Below are 17987 nucleotides of genomic sequence, written 5' to 3'. Positions count from 1 at the left end.
TCCTGGCCACAGGAGAAAACGACACAACTACTCATTTATTTTATTTGCAAATCCCCACACCTCCACTTGTGACTATATTGTCTCATTAAGGAAGGCTTTATTTTATACATGATATTACACATAGAATATACAATCAGTGCTTCGGTTCAAAACAAAGTTGGCCTTCTGCACGTATTTCGAGGTTGGTATCGATGCCCCCTCAGCGTCGTCCCAAACTTTTTAGAGCTAGGTATCACATTCCTTCCAGAAACATCTTCCGGCCTCGGTGGAGGAGGCCCGCAGACCTCAAGCTCTAACCTGAGCAGGAAGCCTGGGAAGGGTCACTTTGGAGGGTCTCAGGTCACCCCGTCCACACCCTTACCGGGCTGGGAAGCCCCGCCCCAAAAGGCGGAGCCCGGGCGGAGCCGCTCGCTCTCCTCCGCCCTCTGAGTCTCGCCTCAACCCCGGGTGCGCGCGGCGGGCATGTGCCCGGTGCCCACTCCCCGCCCTGGATTCCACTTCCCCTCCGCATCGCGCCACAGCGGGCAACCTCCAGGCCCCGCGCCGCCTCCGGAGCCGATGGCCGGGACGCGCCTGGGTGCTAGGGGCGTTGCTCCGGGCTGCGGCTGCAACTGCAGCAGCTGCCGGCGGACGGGCGCCGCCTGCCTGCCCTTCTACTCGGCCGCCGGCACCCTTCCCGTCCGGCGTCTCTGGCCGCCGCCGCCTGCTGCTTGCTCCTCGGGGCCGCCGCGGCCGCCGCTTCGCAGACGCGGGGCCTGCAGCTCGGGCCTGCGGCCGCCGGGAGACTGGCGGGTCCCGTCCCTGCCCGACACTCCGCCGCCGCGGCCGCCGCCGGCTCCTACTCCGCCCTGCGCACCCCGCTGCTTCCGCGGGTCGCTGGCGGCCGCCGCGGGCCCGGCGCGGGGTTACAGCCAGGTACGTGGCGCCGCGCGCGGGACCCTCGGCGGCCGCGCGCCCGCGTCCGTCTGTCCGCGAGCGCCTCGCGTGCGCGCCCGGGGATCCGCGGCACGCACCGCACCCCCGCCCTCCCTCCCGCTCCGTCCTCCTATTTGGGCACGGGAACAAGGGACGCTCTCCCGGCGCCGGCTCTTCTTGTTTTTGTTCCCTCCGAGTCTGGCGGTTGGGCAGTGTAAGTGTGGCTGGGGTGAATGTAGAGTCCTTGTTTCCCGCCGGGCCCCATGGTAGGTTTTGGGGGGGCCGCCGACGCCCCCACCCCGCCTGCCCCCTAGCCTTATGCCCGCTGGAGGTGAAGCTGAGAGGCAGGAGCCCGCGGAGGGTAGGGGCCGGCCGCGCGTGCGGTGGGAGCCGTAGGCCGGGCGGCTCGGGCCTCCTCGGCCGGCCACCGACGCGCAGCCCCGCGCTCACGGGCGCGTGGGCTAGCCTGGGGACGGCCCCCGCGCGCCCCTCTCTCGCGTCCGCGGTGGAGGAGCGGGCATCCACCTGACTGAAGGTCACCTCTGCAAGTCCACTCGCCTTGACAGAAGGACCTTTGGTGCAGCGGGGCTCAGCGGACGCGGAGAGCTGTAGGGGAGAGCGTGGGAAAGTGGGAGAGAACGCGTGTGGGGCGGGGGGCTTCCGTGGGTGAGGATTTGGGGACCTCAGTTGTGACTTAAGGATCTTTTTCTTCATCCTTCCCCGTCTTTCCAGAAAGACATGATAAGAATTCATATTGCAAATATTTTGTCTTCTGTGTATGTGAAACATTTCTCTTGCCGCTTGTGTGGCATCCGGGAAGTGTCTGCCCGCTTTGGGCTACCTAACCCCATGTTTATCTTAATTCAGGTTTGCGTCTGCTTGAATTAGTGATATCTGGGTGGTTCATCTGCATGGCTGATGTCTGCCAGTAGCTGAGCTAATTGATTTGAATCCCAGCCCAATACTTTCTGCTGCACTTTTTTTGACGTTTATGGGATTCTGGGGAAACAGAGAAAGTAGCAGTGTCTGAGGCCCTTGCCACTGGTCTCTGCTGTTGCCTTCTCTGTTCCTTCCCTTATTCTCTTGCCCTTACATTAGTCTGTTCAAGACGTTTACCCATGTCCCATTGTCTTCTTAACTTGCGTTGCCCACCAAGTGAAGTGTCCCTTCATAGAGCCCAGCACACACAATAGCCAGCTGCCGTGTGTGCCTTTTGCTGTCGGCTTTTATTTTTACCGTCCGGTTTTGACAAACGTGTATGCTATTTTTCAGATGCTGCTACTTACCCGGGCCTCTTAAATTGGAATGTCCTGTCTTTTCTATCTCCCATCTTTATTCCTTTTTTCCTGTAGTTTTCTTTTTAAATTTCAGGATTTTGTACTTACACTTACGGCATCTTGTTCTTTATCTTGCCTTGTTCCACATGGTCATTGCTTTGAGACAGTGGTCTGATGCTGTGTATGTGTGTATTGTGTGTATGGGGCAGTTTTCGATTAACTGGTGTGATTTGTCTCATTGTATGTCTTTCAACGAAAGCATTCTTACTCTCAGTGCTTGGAAGTCAGTCCTGCCTTTAGTGGGAGTACGGTCACCAGAATATACTTGCATATTGCCCTAGGATCTAAAACAGAAAAGGTAAACCAAAGCCATGTTGGCATAGCCAGCCAGTCGCCAGCATTCAAGAGACTATGGCGGGATGCTAGTGTTTTTGGGGTAGCCTGGGCCACATGGAGAGACACTCTTATAAAGAAACATAACCAGATGGTGGAGAAGTGAGCTTCTCACCTCTGAAATAATCTCGTCTGCATCTGTTTGTAGAGATAAGCGTTTTTCTAAATAGGTTGTCTAAGAAATGTCTTTACAGTTCTTTTTTTTTTTTTTTTTTTTGAAAGGAGTCCAAAACTACCTATCTGGAAGACCTCCCGCCACTACCTGAGTACGACCTGAGCCCATCCAAGCTAGGAGAGGTGGATGATGTCTACCTCATCCGAGCTCAGGGACTGCCTTGGTCCTGCACTGTGGAGGACGTTCTCAACTTTTTCTCAGGTATATCTTAACATGTGTTTTAAATACACAGTTTGGTTGGAGGCAGCCCTGAGGGTAAGGAGTGGTCAGGCCGAGACCTTTTCATACTGTGTGCTGATGTGGGTGCCATATGTAGTACATTACAGATTTTAGACTGAATATAACAAGTAAATAATGCGGAAATTCCAGAGTGTGACATCACTTATCAGCCATGTTTTACTATGTGCGTAACTAAAGGCTGATGTTCATGGGAATTTGTAGAAGAGTAGCCATTCATGTTGTACATTCATACATTGAACTGAGTTCTCTTAATATGTCTGAGAGATTTCCCACTATGTGGTCATTTTTTATTGCTCCTATCTGACTGTGATTTTAAGTCTTCCTCTTAAAACTGAGTGTATCACCTAATTTAAACATGGTGTCATGTGAATCAGACATTCTGAAGCCACTCACTGATTTTGTGTTGGGTTTGCATAGGAAATGGGCAGTTTAAAGTTGTTTTTGTTTTAAGGAAAGGGGGGGAAAGTTAGATTATTTGTAATGGTTACTTTGCAGAAAGTACTTTATGAATATGTTCTAAAGGAAGACAATTAAGAATAAGTATCAGTTGCTGTTGGAAAACTATGAGCTTCTGTGCTTGGCTTGCTTTTCTTTTTTTTATGTGCCCCTTTCCCCCAACACTGTCTTTGGGTAGCGCTGCGTGTCTTGAAGCTCACTATGTAGACCAGGCTGGCCTCAAACTCTGCCTGCCTCTGCTTCCTGAGGGCTGGGATTAAAGGTGTGTGGCACCTATCTTTTCTCCTTGGAACATTTTTAGACTGCCACCTTCATTAGCATTGGCTGGTCTCAGTGCCCGAGTTTATATACAGAAATGGGAGAAGTTGGGGGAGGGGAAATAATATGATAAAATTATATTTGAAGACTGAAGGATGTGGTAAGCGATCTTTGGTTCCTGTGTTGTTGTGATGTGTAAAATTGAGACAAAACTTTGACTTCTATGTTTAATGACTTTAATCGTATATTTTTTAGACTGCAGAATCAGAAACAGTGAGAATGGAATACATTTCCTCCTAAATAGAGATGGGAAACGGAGGGGCGATGCCTTAATTGAGATGGAGTCCGAGCAGGATGTGCAGAAGGCCTTAGAAAAGCACCGGATGTACATGGGGCAGCGCTATGTGGAAGGTGGGTGACCTCGGGTCTGACTTGGGGGTCTTTAGACTTGAAACTTTTCAAGGCAGTGGTGGTATAATCTTTAACAGTGATACAGTAGTTAAATGTTACATTTCTTAAAGATCTTAGCTTACCTTTAGAATTAGGTTTCATTATAGCATTTTTCTAACAAGATTTTAGGTATTATTTTACAGCTTGTGAAAGTGATATGTGTGTGTGTCTAATATGGATACGAGTGCTGGGGCCCTAACAGTGACAGGTGTCAGCTAGAGCGAGCAGGTTGTGAGCTACCTGATCTGATTGCTGGAAACCAAACTTGAATCCTCCTGGAAAAGCCACCTTTTCAGCTCTGCTCTGTTTCTTTTTTTAAAAAACGGTTTTGAGTGTGTGTGTGTGTGTGTGTGTGTGTATTTACGTATGATATGTAGGGTAGGGTCCATATGGGGATACCAGAAGACAACTCTAGGATGTTAACTCTTCCTTCTGGTGTGGGTTCTATCACATTTGGAACGGCTGAGCCATCTCCCTGGCTCAATCTCAGTTTTTAAGTCTATAGAATAAAAGTATTGTGTAAATCTATCTTAAAGTTTTGAGGATTAAATCGTTTATGCCCGGAGCACAGTATATATTCAGTGGGCATTACTTGTTAAATTCTTGACAGAAATGTACAAAGATTAAAACTATAATGTTGAATTCAATAGCAGTGTATTTATCTTTGTGTGTGTGTGTGTGTGTGCTTTTTTGTAGTGTATGAAATAAACAACGAAGATGTGGATGCCTTAATGAAGAGCCTGCAGGTCAAGCCTTCGCCTGCGCTCAGTGATGGTGTGGTCCGTCTGAGAGGACTTCCGTACAGCTGCAATGAAAAGGACATTGTGGACTTCTTTGCAGGTGGGTGGCAGTGATGTCATGTTTGGACTTACAGTTTCTTCCTGTCATTACCTTCCTTTTGTACCTTTGAAGTGTTTTGGTCTTTCAGGCAGATCTTTTGGGATGTCAACTTTCAGAATAGTTTCATAACATTTGTTTTTTTTTTTTTTTTTTTTTTTTTTTTTTAGATTTATTTATGTATTTGAGTACACTGTTGCTGTCTTCTGACATGCCAGAAGATTCAATGCTTGAATCCCATTACAGATGGTTGTGAGCCACCATGTGGTTGCTGGGAATTGAACTCAGGACCTTTGGAAGAGCAGTCAATGCTCTTAACCACTGAGCCATCTCTCCAGCCCCATAACATTTGTTTAACTATGAAGAAACTGTTTTCATAAAATAGTGGTCACATTTCTCCAAGACAGTAATCATTTACATGACTAAAACCATCTGGGCTGGGGCCATAGCTCAGTGGTGGAATGCTTGCTTAGCAGTCACAAAGCCCTGCGTTGGGTCCCAGTACCACATGACTGTCTGGCGGTACACACCTGTAACCTCAGCACCAGGGGGCGATGACGTTAAAGACCTGTCACCACGTAAGGCTTTCATGTGGACACTTCAAAGAAGAGGCATTATCTAACTTCTGGCTATAAAATATGCCTGTCAGTAACATTGCTTGTTTAAAAACTGTCTCCTAAAATATAACCAGTCATCCCCTTGCTCCCCCAAAAAAAACTAAGGAAGATTTTGAGAGAGATAAACTGTATATTTGTAACATTCTCCAGGCTCCTGACAAGCACTGATTTTTTTAGTTACATAATGATTGATTGTCCTTGAACATGTACAGCTTTGAAGTTGGCGAATAATGCCTAGATGTTCAGTGCACGAGTAAACTTGTTAGGTCCAGTGAAGACAGCGCTGGTTGGCAGCACTAATGTGTAGGTTTTTTTGTATCCTAGGACTGAACATAGTGGACATTACTTTTGTGATGGACTATAGAGGGAGAAGAAAAACAGGGGAGGCCTATGTACAGTTTGAAGAACCAGAAATGGCCAACCAAGCGCTCCTGAAGCACAGGGAAGAGATTGGTAACCGGTGAGAGAAGCAGCTGCGGGCAGAGGCGCCAGGTCATTGTGATGAGTGCATTGTACCATCGCTGTCATGTTACCCAGACGTGTCAAACCAGGGATACCACAGTGAGCCACCAAATGCTCAACATTCAAAATAATTGCTCTGATATGTTGAGTTCTAAGTGAAAGGTAGTCCTGTAAAATCCAAGTCTCACTGTGGTTTTTTTTAGTATGTTTTTTAAAGAAATTTTCTTTCATAACCACAGTATTTTCACGTCTAATAAAATTAGCACTATCTTACTGTCTGTTAGCTGCTCATAATCACATCTTTCCATTTGTAACAAAAAATATCTTTATAATTGACCTGTGTGAACAAGAAGAAGTTCCTATAGTACTTTTGATATGTTACTGATTTTAAGTCCCTCTCTGTTTCATATGTGTTTGTGTGTCATGTATTCGTGTGTGTACATGTTGTAGGTGTGCTTGTTCACCCATGTATGCATATGTGGAGGCCGGAGGCCAGATGTTAACATTGCATCTTCCTCAGTCTCTCTCCACCTATTTATTTGAGATGAGCCTCTCTGAACCCAGAGCTTGCAGAGTACCTAGACTGATGGCCATCGAGCCCTGGGGATCTGCTTCCCTCCTCCCTCCTCCCTCCTCCCTCCTCCCTCCTCTCTCCTCCCTCCTCCCTCCTCCCTGCTCCCTGTCACCACATCTGGCTTTTATATGGATCTGGAGATCCAGACTCAGAGCCTGGTCTGAACTTTCTCCCTAGCTCCATCCCTCTCTTTTTTAAATTGTGATTGGCTTTTGAAGAAGTTAGGTCAGTTGTCTTGTACACTGACATGATCATATCATGTTAGAGAGTATGTAATGAGGTAGGAGGCCATGTTTGTATCTGAGCGTATGTAATGAGGTAGATGTGTGTTTTAGTTTCAGTTTTGCAGATCTAGTAAAAATGCGTACTTTTAAATTACTGTTCTGTTCCTTAGGATTCCTTTTAGATGTACTTAAGTTTTGCTCACATGCATCATGTGTGCCTAATATCCAGGACGGTCAAAAGAGGACATCAGATGCCCTGGAACTGGAGTTGGGGTGGTTGAGAGCCACCTGGGTGCTGGGTGCTGGGTGATGAACTAGGGCCTCTGTAGGAACAAGTGCTTCTACCAGCTCAGCCTCCTCCAGTCTAACTGCTGAGTACATCCAGGCTGGTTTGCTGCCTTTTTTTTTTTTTTTTAGCTCCTTTTAAAACTAAATGCAAAAGAAGCCTTTTCAAAGCTAGGGTATTTCAGGATCCTCTTTTTTTTTTTTAGGTTGATTTATTGATGTATTTGATGTGTGTGGGTGCTGTGTCTTCAAGCACATCAGAAGAGAGCACCAGAGCTCATTACTGCGTAGTTGTTGGGTCTTGAACTCAGGACCTCCAGAAGAGCAATCAAGTGTCCTTAACCCCTGAGTCATCTCTCCAGCCCTCAGGATTCTCTTAAAGAATTGATTCAAAGTTCCTTGGATTCTTTTGGGCACAAGTTTTTTTTTTTTTTTTTTTTTTTTTTTTTTTTTTTTAGATTGATTTATTTTAATTTTATGTGTATGAATGGTTTGCTTGCATACATATGCATGTACACCACATGTGTGCTTTTTGTTAGATCTGGAGGAACTGGGGTTATAAATGGTTGTCAGCCATATGCTGAAAATTGAGCTGGGAATTGAACCTGGCTTCTCTGCAAAAGCAAGTGTCCTAAACACTGGCACAAGGGTTTTCTGTATAGACTGGCCTGGACCTTGCTAAATGGGCCAGGCTAGCCTCAAACATGCCATCCTCCTGCCTTTAAATATTATGTGTGTATCACCATTGCTGTCACTCAAAGCAGTGGTGTTCTTAGTTGTCTGTCTTCCCGGGGTTATACAGATGGAATCGAGGGCTTTGAGCATGCTAGGGGAGCTGCTCCCTCAGTGAGATGAACTCAAGCTTATTCACTTACTGTGTAACCCAGGCTGGCCATGAATTTTATTATTTGTGTCTGTGTGTTCATTTGCATACACACGTGCCAGAGCTTGTCTATAGACTCAGGACAGCTAGGACAACATGGAAGAGCTGGTTCTCTTGTTCCATCCCGTGTGTTCTGGAGATCAGAATCACATCAGCAGCCTTGGCAACAAGTGCCATTACCCACTGGGCCATCTCACTGGCCCCTGAACTTGATCTGGAGCCCAGGCTGGCCTGAACCTGTGATCTTTTTGTTTCTACCCCCAACTCCTGGGATTATAGTTATGTGCCAGTGTGCCTGATAGTATTTATGATAATTCTTAGATTTCTCATTATCCACTTAGTTAAGTTCTGGAGAAGTTCTTCATAGCTTTCAGTGTTTCTATAGATTTGACTATATATGCAAAACTGAACTGTAAGCCCTGAGGTTGTTAGTTATGGAAATACAAAACCTGTACTAGTCCACCTGTATTACTATAAGACATAGGGTATGCTAACTTTGTAAAAGAATAGGCTTATTTAGTTCCAAGTTTTAGATGCTTAAAAGTCCAGTGTGGTGAGGTTTTGGAGTCCAGCCCCTCACAACCTTCCCTGGGAATGCTGGCCAAGAGCAAAAAGTTACGCTTTACGTCGTGAGAGACAGCTTGGCAGTTTAAAGTGTTGACTCACTAGCCTGACTACCGGACCGGAGTTTAATCCCCTAAACCCTGTCAAGGAGGAAGGAGAAAACAGATTCCACCAAGTTATTCTCTGACCTCTACACATACAATAATACTTGACACATTCACACAATAATAATAAAGTTAAAAAAATACATCTTGGGAAAGGAAGCTATATAATGACTCAGAGGTCTGGTCAGACTTAGAGCTTTCTGGTGTCCTGATTCTGGAAGACCCTTGTGTTTTCTTCCATGGTCAAGGCCCCAAATGACCAAAAGCTCCCACTGGCCTCTTCTGTTCATGGCTCCACAGTGTCCCTCATTACTCTTGCCATGGTTATCAGTTTCTCAACTAAGAATCTTCTTAGGACAAATAGCAAACAGAGCTTGGGAGATTTTCTTTATTTCTGTTTTGAGACAGGCTATCACTGTAGCTCAAGCTGGCATAGTATTCACTGTGCAGCCTATTCTGGCCTTCAACTTTGGAGTGAGCACCCTTCCAGTGCTGGGGTTACAGTGTGTGCCGCCATGCCTGGCAGTGCCAACTTCCAGATTGCTCTGTGTGTGTGTGTGTGTACACTTTAGTTGTTCTCATGAAGCAAAAGAATACTATTACAAAACATTTATGTCTCTTCACACACATTTTCTTTTATAAGTAGCTGGGATATGATGTTAGTTTATGAGTCATTCCCTTGAAACAGTTTACAGTCATGTAAGTACTGTGAAGATTAAACGTTAATAAGCTCTTTCAAAAAACTCATTTAAAAACTGCATAAATGAAAATACCATATATATAAAACATACATAAGTGATATTTTGGGGGCAAAAGTCTTAACTAAAATTAGCATGTTGTCCTATTCTGCTGAAAGAGCATTCTCATAAAGTAATATGTAGATGGACTTTTTATTCTTACCCTTGTCTTTGAATATCATGTTTTATAAGCTGTGGAAATATACCTGATTACTTTAAAAAATTAGAGCGCGCGCGCGTGTGTGTGTGTGTGTGTGTGTGCGCGCGCGTGCGCATAAATGTATATATGTGTACAGGTGCCCTAAGACTCTAGAAAAGGATGCTGGATTCCCTTGTTCTGGAGCTGTAGGTGATTGTGAGCTGCCCGTGTGGGTGCTGGGAACTGAACAGTGGGTCCTCTGGAGGGGCAGCAAGTGCTCTTAACTGCTGAGCCATCTCTCTACTCACACAGACCTAATTATTTTAAGTTTGCTGTACACATCTTTAAGTTACTTTATATTGTCTATGCCTTTTCATTTTGTTTGTTTTAGATACATAGAGATATTTCCAAGTAGAAGGAATGAAGTTCGAACACACGTTGGATCTCATAAAGGAAAAAAAATGTCGTCTTCTCCTACTGCTAAATATATAACTGAGCCAGAAGTGGTCTTTGAGGAACATGAAGTAAATGAGGGTACTCGGCCTATGACAGCTTTTGAAAGTGATAAAGAGATAGGTAATGTCTCGTCTCTTCTGAAGATTGCCTTGTACCTTTAGGTTTTGTTGAAACTGTTTTCATGGCTAGCTTGTTTGAAACTGTGAGGTTCAGAACAGGGATTGAGCTAAACATTGGATATGAGTGGAGAATGGACTTTATATACACAAAGGTGCAATTATTATGTTTCTAAATACAAAAGTTGTATGTGTTTTGTGTGTGTTAGGTGTGTGAATCCACTGGCCATATGCATGTGTGGGTGTCAGAGGACAACTTGCAGTTGGTTCTCTACAACTGACCCAGGAATAGAACTGAGGTCATCAGTGTTGACAGCGGCTGCCATTACTAACTGAACAATCCTGACTGAAATTATTGTGTTTACATTTTTAATAGATATATGTATGTCTATACAATGTGCTAGTTCTGTGGAGGCCAAATGGCTTCCCTAGAGCTGGAGATACAAGCAATTGGGAACTGGTCCTCTGAGAAGTGCATGCTAGAGCTAGTAGCTCATGCTGAGCTAGAGTAGTACATGCTAACCACCAAGCCATCCCCCCACTTCTCTAATTTATTAGTTTTTATCACTGTTATTTGTGGTGTGTGTGTGTGTATCTGTATTATCTGTATCTGTGTATCATATGGTACCTTCAGAGGCCGGAAGAGTCCATCAGACAGGGAGGTATAAATGGTTGTAAGCCACCATGTAGGTGGGAATGGAACAGCACTCACCTACAAGTGTGCAGTTCCTCCAGCAGGCACCTCTTGCTTCTCTTTGTGGTCATTTTGTAGACTGTCTCAAAGGCTGGGTCGTACAGACGCAACAAACCACAGGAAACTCAGTGCTGAGGCTAAAGTGAGAAACGATTCAGACAGAGAGCAGGTGTATGAACTAAGGAGTTTTGTTTGCTTCTGGACTTTAATTCTTCTTTCAGAATCTTTGGAATTTGAAAGTGCTTACAAATCCAGTGCTCTGGGCTTTCCTGACACTGAATTTGCTACTTTTTTGTTTGTTTGTTTTTTAGAACCTACATCCAAGACAGTTCCTCTTATTTTGCAATTTAATTAATGGCTATTTTATTGTCTAGTCACATGAGATAAATTCTTCATTTGGGAGTGGTTTGAGGTCCTAAGTGCTTCAATGGTTGTTCAGGTGACAGCTGTTACGTAGCAGAAATGTCAGGTTTTGGCCTTTAAAGCCCATGTACTCTGGTTCACCATGAACTGAGGACATTGAATTAAAGGTCATATCTAATTATAATCTGCTAATAGCTCTGGAAGCTTTGTGTCCTTGACAGTGTTTTCTGTTCTTCCTCAGAATTGCCTAAGGAGATGTCAGAAAAACTTCCAGAGGCTGTTGATTTTGGAACTATGCCTTCCCTGCATTTTGTCCACATGAGAGGATTGCCTTTCCAAGCCAATGCCCAAGACATTATAAATGTGTGTGGCACTAAGCTTCATTTCCATAGGTTTGAGCAATCTAAAATGGGACGTGGAGTCATTTGAGGGATGTTGGGAAACTTTCTGCAGTGTCCTTTAGCCAGCATCTCGCTCCTTGCTGACGCTCGCTCCATCCTCTGCAGCTGTGCCGTATGATCTGCGCAGGACCGCTGCGGGAGCCCAGGAGTTTGGGGGCAGCTCGGGCAGCATAGTTAGACCGGCTCACTTCAAAAGTGTGCCTTTGTATTACTATAACTGAAAGAAAAGAAAAAACAAAAATCATCAGGCCAAGCATAAGGTGGAGGTTTAATGATCAGGGCAGGGCAGTTTGACACATGTACTTTTAGCTCAGGCACTGAGACTCGGGCTGCCAGTACAGAGCGACTGTGCCTGTTCCGTGACGTCAGTGTCCTGGTGCTCCTGTCACAAGTTGAAAGTGCACTGCACACAGCTGACCTACTGAACCTGGCTCAGCAGCAGACTCTGGAGCAGTTGTTCTCAAGGTGGCCTGGGAAGTTTGTTATGCTGCCACTTGGCAATATCTTTTAAAAACTATTGTGTGGAAATTTGGAGGAGAGGCGGTAGGAAGAGGGGGTGTACATGGCGTGTGTATGGAGGTTAAATCCAGGTATTGGGGTTTGAGGTGGGTATGTGCCTTTACTTGCTGAGTCATCTCACAGGCCATTTCCCAGCATCGCGACTCAGTAGGCTGTATTACTTACTAGCCAGGGAAAAGAGGGACAAAGCTACAGTCCATAATTGGGCTGTTTGTTTGCCCTCGTTTAGTTCTTTGCTCCACTGAAGCCTGTGAGGATCACCATGGAGTACAGCTCCAGTGGGAAGGCCACTGGAGAAGCTGACGTGCACTTTGATACCCACGAGGATGCTGTTGCAGCCATGCTCAAGGATCGGTCCCATGTTCGTAAGTCTGGCCACTGTTTTCCTGTCATGATGCTTTGTTTATGCATTGGGAATTGGCCTAGAATTTTTTTCCTTTGGAAAAACTGCATTCATTTTAGTACTATTAACTTGAAGACAAATTTGTCTTCTAATTATTTTGCATATTTATATTTCTGTCTAGTTTTTTTGTTTTCTTAATTTTATGTATTTGGTTAGCCTGAGGCTGTCTTACTTTGTAGCCTAGACCAGTGTTAAATCTCTTTCCTCGGGCTCCTGTGCACCAGGAGTATAGGTTAGGCCAGCACACCTAGGTATTGCTATCATTTTTAGATAGATACTGTTGTCTGGGCTGAGCTCAAACTGAAGGAGCACAAGTGATCTCCCACTTCAGCTCCACCTAGCTGGGGATACAGCTGTGTGCCGCCACGCTTAGCTTTGTTTTTATTCAGTTAGAGGAAGGCTAAAGGATCTGTGCTGCTGTTTGAAGTATGATTAAAAAGGGCTTTAATGTTTTCAGACTTTGCAACACTAACTTTTTTTTTTAAATATTCAGAACATAGGTATATTGAGCTGTTCCTAAATTCATGTCCTAAAGGAAAATAAGACTTCAACAGACCCCAGAAAATAAGGTAATTAAGCTACATCTGTGAAAAAAAAACTGCAGTAATTAATAATCAACTCACTGATTGGTAATATGGTAGAAACCATTCTGTGTAACTGGACTTTGGCTACTTTGTGTGTTCTTCCAGTGTCCTCCACCCTTTCAGCCCTCTAACACCAGGTAGGAGAGAAAGACCCCTGAATCTTTTTTGTTTCTTCTTCAACCACAACTAATATCAAACAGCAACCAACTCTCCCAAACAACCAGTGACCAACCACAGTCAACCAGCAGCCCATCTGTGTGGCTCTCGAATTTATACACCCTCTGAAAAGTTCCCAGAGTTCCAAATGTCACACAATTGCAGAAACTATCTGCAGCTGGCAAAATCACGCCCTTGCTAGCAGGAGGCAAAAATCATAGTCGGCTGCTGAGGACAAACTGAAGCAGCCTCATGTCCCACACCTGAGAGTAAAACAAAAGCATGTTCTTATAATAAACCAAGATGCCAAATTTGTCACTACAGTTCTCTTTCCAGTAAAGAACAATATAAACTATTTCTTAGAAGTGTGATTATGTGGTGGCTGTAAGCATCATCCTCACTTCATGCTACATGGCTAAACTAACTGAATACTTGCACTAGCTTTTTACTTTGAATAGCTGTAATCATAACACAGAGAAAACGTATTTTATATTAGCTTTTCATTTCTTTAAAACTTTACATTTCCTCAGTTTTTAAAAAATTTCATTCTTGAGTGCTGTATATTTACATCTTTTCTATCCTTCCTTCTCCTTACAATTCCTCCCATATCCCACCTTCCTCTCACATTAATGGCTACTTCATTGATAATTGTTTTACACGTGCATAAGCACACTTACACACACACACACACACACACACACACACACACACACACTCTCTCTCTCCCTCTCTCCCTTTCCTCCCACTCCCTCTGTCTACTCTGAGTCCTTCTAGTGTTGCCTGTGTGTTTGTTACTGTTGAGCATCTGGGATTGGATATCCTGTCTAAGGTCTCATCCCAAGATAAAACTGATTCTCCTTTTGAGCAGCGATTGATTGCCTGTAGCTCTTGATCTAGGGTGGAGCCTTGTGAAATTTCTCCGTCTACGTTGACATGTCATCTGCTATTGTTATTATATAGGCCTTGCGAAGGCAGCCATTGTGCTGAGACTCATGCAGCCATCCCTCTTGTGTCTGGAAGACACTTGAGCAGGGTGCTGAGCCTCTTGCTCTTGTCCTTTTCTCACCCCTTTCTAAGAGATGCTCCCGAGCTGGAGGTGGGGCTTGTGTTGTGTGGTGCCTGTATCAGTTGGGCCGGTCACCCACACTTGTAGATTGTGGTCGTTGTAATAGCTTGTCTCCGGCAGGAAGTGTCTCTGGTGAGTGGTGAACATTATGCTAACATGTGCTGTCACTGAGACAGAGTTAATTGAGCACTGTTTGATTTTTCTCATGGCCATTTTTTTTTTGGGGGGGGGGTGTGTTTGTTTTGGCTTTTTGAAAAAGAGTTTGTTATCTCACCTGAGCTTTCCTTGAACTTTTAATCCTCTCAACTCAATGTCTTTAGTGCTGGGGTTCTACAGGCATGTACACTGTACCTGGCTGTAAAAAAGCTTCCGTCTTAAGAACATGGTGCAATATTTAGACTAACTTACCTGAAACATTTTGCTAAATTTCTTGATATTTGTTCTCTTATATATAAAAGTGCCTTTTTTCTTTTATGCTGTATTTCAATTTATTGTATCTCAGTCATTTTTCTGAAAGTAGTGATGGATTCTTGAAGGAGCTTAGCTGTTTTGAAAACACAGATAATATAATTTCGGACCTAAGCTCCAATATATTATAGCTGTTAAACACGTAATATTAGCTCAGTTCTCTGCAAAATATATTTTTGTGTTCATTTCTGGACTTATCCCAGGCTGTGTACATACACGCCTAACTAATTTTCTTTACCTAATCTAATTGATTTGTGGGTTAATTTGCCCTAAGTAGGGGAGGAGCTGAATGTTTATTTAAGTGATGTGACTAAACACAACACTTTTGTTTCTTACTTTCAGGATGAAGCAGGAAGCATCTCATTTGCACATCTCTCTGGGACGTGGGATAAAAAGATCCAGTTGATTGGCAACAACTGCTGGAGAAAGGATCTGTGGATCTTAGTGCTTTGTTTATACCGAGAAAGATTCCGTTTGGGATTATGAGATAAGCTACAAACTTAAAACTCTGTTTAAACAGTCCAGCCCAGGGTGTGATTGGGAAAGTCTGGTCTATGTGATTTAGTTTTCTGTCCTGGAGGACATCTTACAGGTGTAAGATGATGTCGCCCTCCATCCAGTGCTGCCCCTCGGATCCTTACTCCCGCCCGCTTGTTGTTGCCTATGATTGAGAGCTCTGATATAAAACTCATGGAATAAATTAATGGTGTATTTTTACCCAACACTCACCAAAGCAACAGAAGGTTTCAGAACTTTAATAAGCCAGTCTGATTTGGTCAAATAGTGTTTCATTTTATCTTTATTTGATTACTTAGGTATAGAAGTTTTAAATACTAGCAAACCACAGGTTAGTGAGTGTAAGTGGTCACTCGGCAGTTACGTCTGGTCTGTAGAAACACTTTGCCTCCCTAAGCCTTGACCTGAAGGCATTTGATGGGGCCTGTCTGTCTGTGGTCTTCACTTTTTTTTTTTTTTTTGACAAATCTTAAGGCTATTAGGTTTGAAATCGTTACATGACATATCAAAGCAGTCCAGACTGGTAAGGACATTAATAGCTTCACTTGGATTGAACCAGCTCTAGATAGGGGAAAAACCTACTCTAAGTCTCCTCATGTGCTTTTCCAGTGGGGTAGCCATCCATCTTTTAGAACAAGTAGGGGTGCCTTGCTTACATAAATAAACTAGCTTTTAATGTAAAATTGTGTGAAGGGTCTATGGATAGAGCTCTATTTCTGTCACATTGTGGCAGTACCTTCTGCTTTAATACTAAATAGCTTGTTATTTAAATACTGGACAAAATGGCTGGCTTCAAAAATAGTCATTAATAAACTTAACTTTATGTATTCCTGTGTAGAAGAATCAAAGTCCTGTATATTTTCTTTATCTTGTTCCTATTCTCAGGGTGACAGCTGCCACCAAGAGATAATAAATCTCACTCTTCAGATTGAATTTTCTGAGCTTCCAGAGGTGGTAACCTGGAAGAGACATGTATTGCTCAGTACACAGCCACCTGTGATTACCAGCTAAGGGGCAAAATTACTGTCCTGTGGACAATAAATGAGGGTTTGTTTCAAGCTGGAGATGACCTGAGAGTGTTTGTTACTAGAATGTACGAGTCAATTATCAAGTCCTGGTGTATTAATATGAGAAGAGATGGTTTCCAGGTATGTTTTTTAAAAAATGAGTAAAAGAGTGGCTTAGGGTTGGGTGTGGAAGCATGTCAGCTTTTAATCCCCACACAGTGGAGGCAGAGGTGGGCAAATCTCTGTGTAAGTTTGAGGCCAGAATGATCCACGTGTTGAGTTTGGGCTAACTAGGGCTATGTAGTGAGACTGTATCTCAAAAACAAAACAAGCCGTGGCTTAACAACACACCACTTAGAGACGTTTTCACAAGGAGTTGACATGAGAGGTGGTGTCTAGAGTTCTGGCTGTATCAGGGTGTGAGCTCTATCGTCCACAGCTGGTCTCTGTTGGCTGTGGGAAAGATCTGTAAGAGTGTTGGCATTAAGTGCTCTGCTCTGGGTAAGCTTGAAGGGATGTATAATGCCTCTCTGGAGGCTGAGTTCTCTGTTCAAAGCAAAGTTGTAACACTGGGAAATTATGAACTGACATTCTGTTTTCAGGATTTCTCATAACTTAGGCCACTGAGTTAGTAATTGCTGATAGGTGTAGTTACTGGAAAAGAAACACATAATTGAATAAAAGTTCATTTATAATTGTAGCACTCAAAAAGGTGAGGCAGGAGGATTACAAATTAGAGTTCAGTGTGAGCTATGTAAGAGAAATCTTGTACCCTAAACTCCTAACTTGAAAAAGAAAAAACACGAAACAGGATTAGGGTGTATGGCAGGTGCCTGTGGTCTTCGGCTCTGCCTGACAGAGGAGCTGCAAGGGAGGAAACCGGAAGCAAGTGATGGAAGAGACTGAAGCCCAGTGCTTGTCCCGCTGTGGCAGAAATGCTGAGGCTTCTGCCACGTGGAAAGGGACATAGTCCTGACAGCTGCACTGTGGGGAGAGGGGAAGGCGTGTAAGCCACCATGTGGGTGACAGGGCCATGACCCTCCCTACTGGTCAGCACAGTGGTCATTCCTGTTAGCATCCTCTGCCCTCAGCAGCGTCGGCAGGGTTCATCTGCAGTCTTTTATTCTACTTGGTATTCTATCCTATAATTTAATACACTATTTAAATTTGTGAGTCTATCATCACACTCACTATTCATCATAGTATGAAGTTCAGGTTCCACAGGCTTTGGCAATAGGACTTCTCTGATGTATAAATACCGATTTTAGATGAGAAAGTATTTTTATAAGCTAGGTAGGGAATAAAGTGACTATAAACTACACTAATCTGTGTGGGCTTGTTTTCAATTTGGTGTGAGTGCTGTGGGGTGTGCTAGCTGGGTTGAAAGCTGTAGATTCTTTTTAAAGAAACCTGGCTGCACTGTTGTGTTCCCAGCTTAATGGATGAGTGTCCAGTTGCTCTGTGTTCTTGGTGGTTGGCAGTTGTTTGGGGTTTTAACTCTTCTAATAGGATGTTTAGTGTGTTTGTTGGAATTCTAGTTTAGTAATGGCATTACATGTCTTTATACTTACTGCCTCTGTATATCATCGTGATGGAAGTTTGTCTAGTTTTTTGCCTAAGTTCAAAATTGATTTTTACTGGGGGTTCG

General features: G+C 44.1%; 1 protein-coding gene across 1 annotated transcript; it reads left to right on the top strand.

The window, feature by feature from the left end:
• Positions 1-447: 447 nt before the first annotated feature.
• Grsf1 (G-rich RNA sequence binding factor 1) lies at positions 448-17660 on the top strand. The gene is given in 13 exon segments (XM_034508805.2): positions 448-672; positions 674-709; positions 711-872; positions 874-915; positions 2808-2961; positions 3970-4125; positions 4861-5004; positions 5943-6078; positions 9982-10166; positions 11461-11582; positions 12369-12504; positions 13036-13111; positions 15159-17660. Coding segments are annotated over 12 exon segments (1533 nt in total). The 5' UTR covers positions 448-462; the 3' UTR covers positions 13086-13111; positions 15159-17660.
• The last annotated feature ends 327 nt before the right edge of the window (positions 17661-17987 follow it).

The sequence above is a fragment of the Arvicanthis niloticus genome, chromosome 7 (assembly GCF_011762505.2).
Source record: "Arvicanthis niloticus isolate mArvNil1 chromosome 7, mArvNil1.pat.X, whole genome shotgun sequence".
Classification (NCBI taxonomy): Eukaryota; Metazoa; Chordata; class Mammalia; order Rodentia; family Muridae; genus Arvicanthis; species Arvicanthis niloticus.
This window is presented reverse-complemented; position numbering and strand designations above follow the sequence as displayed.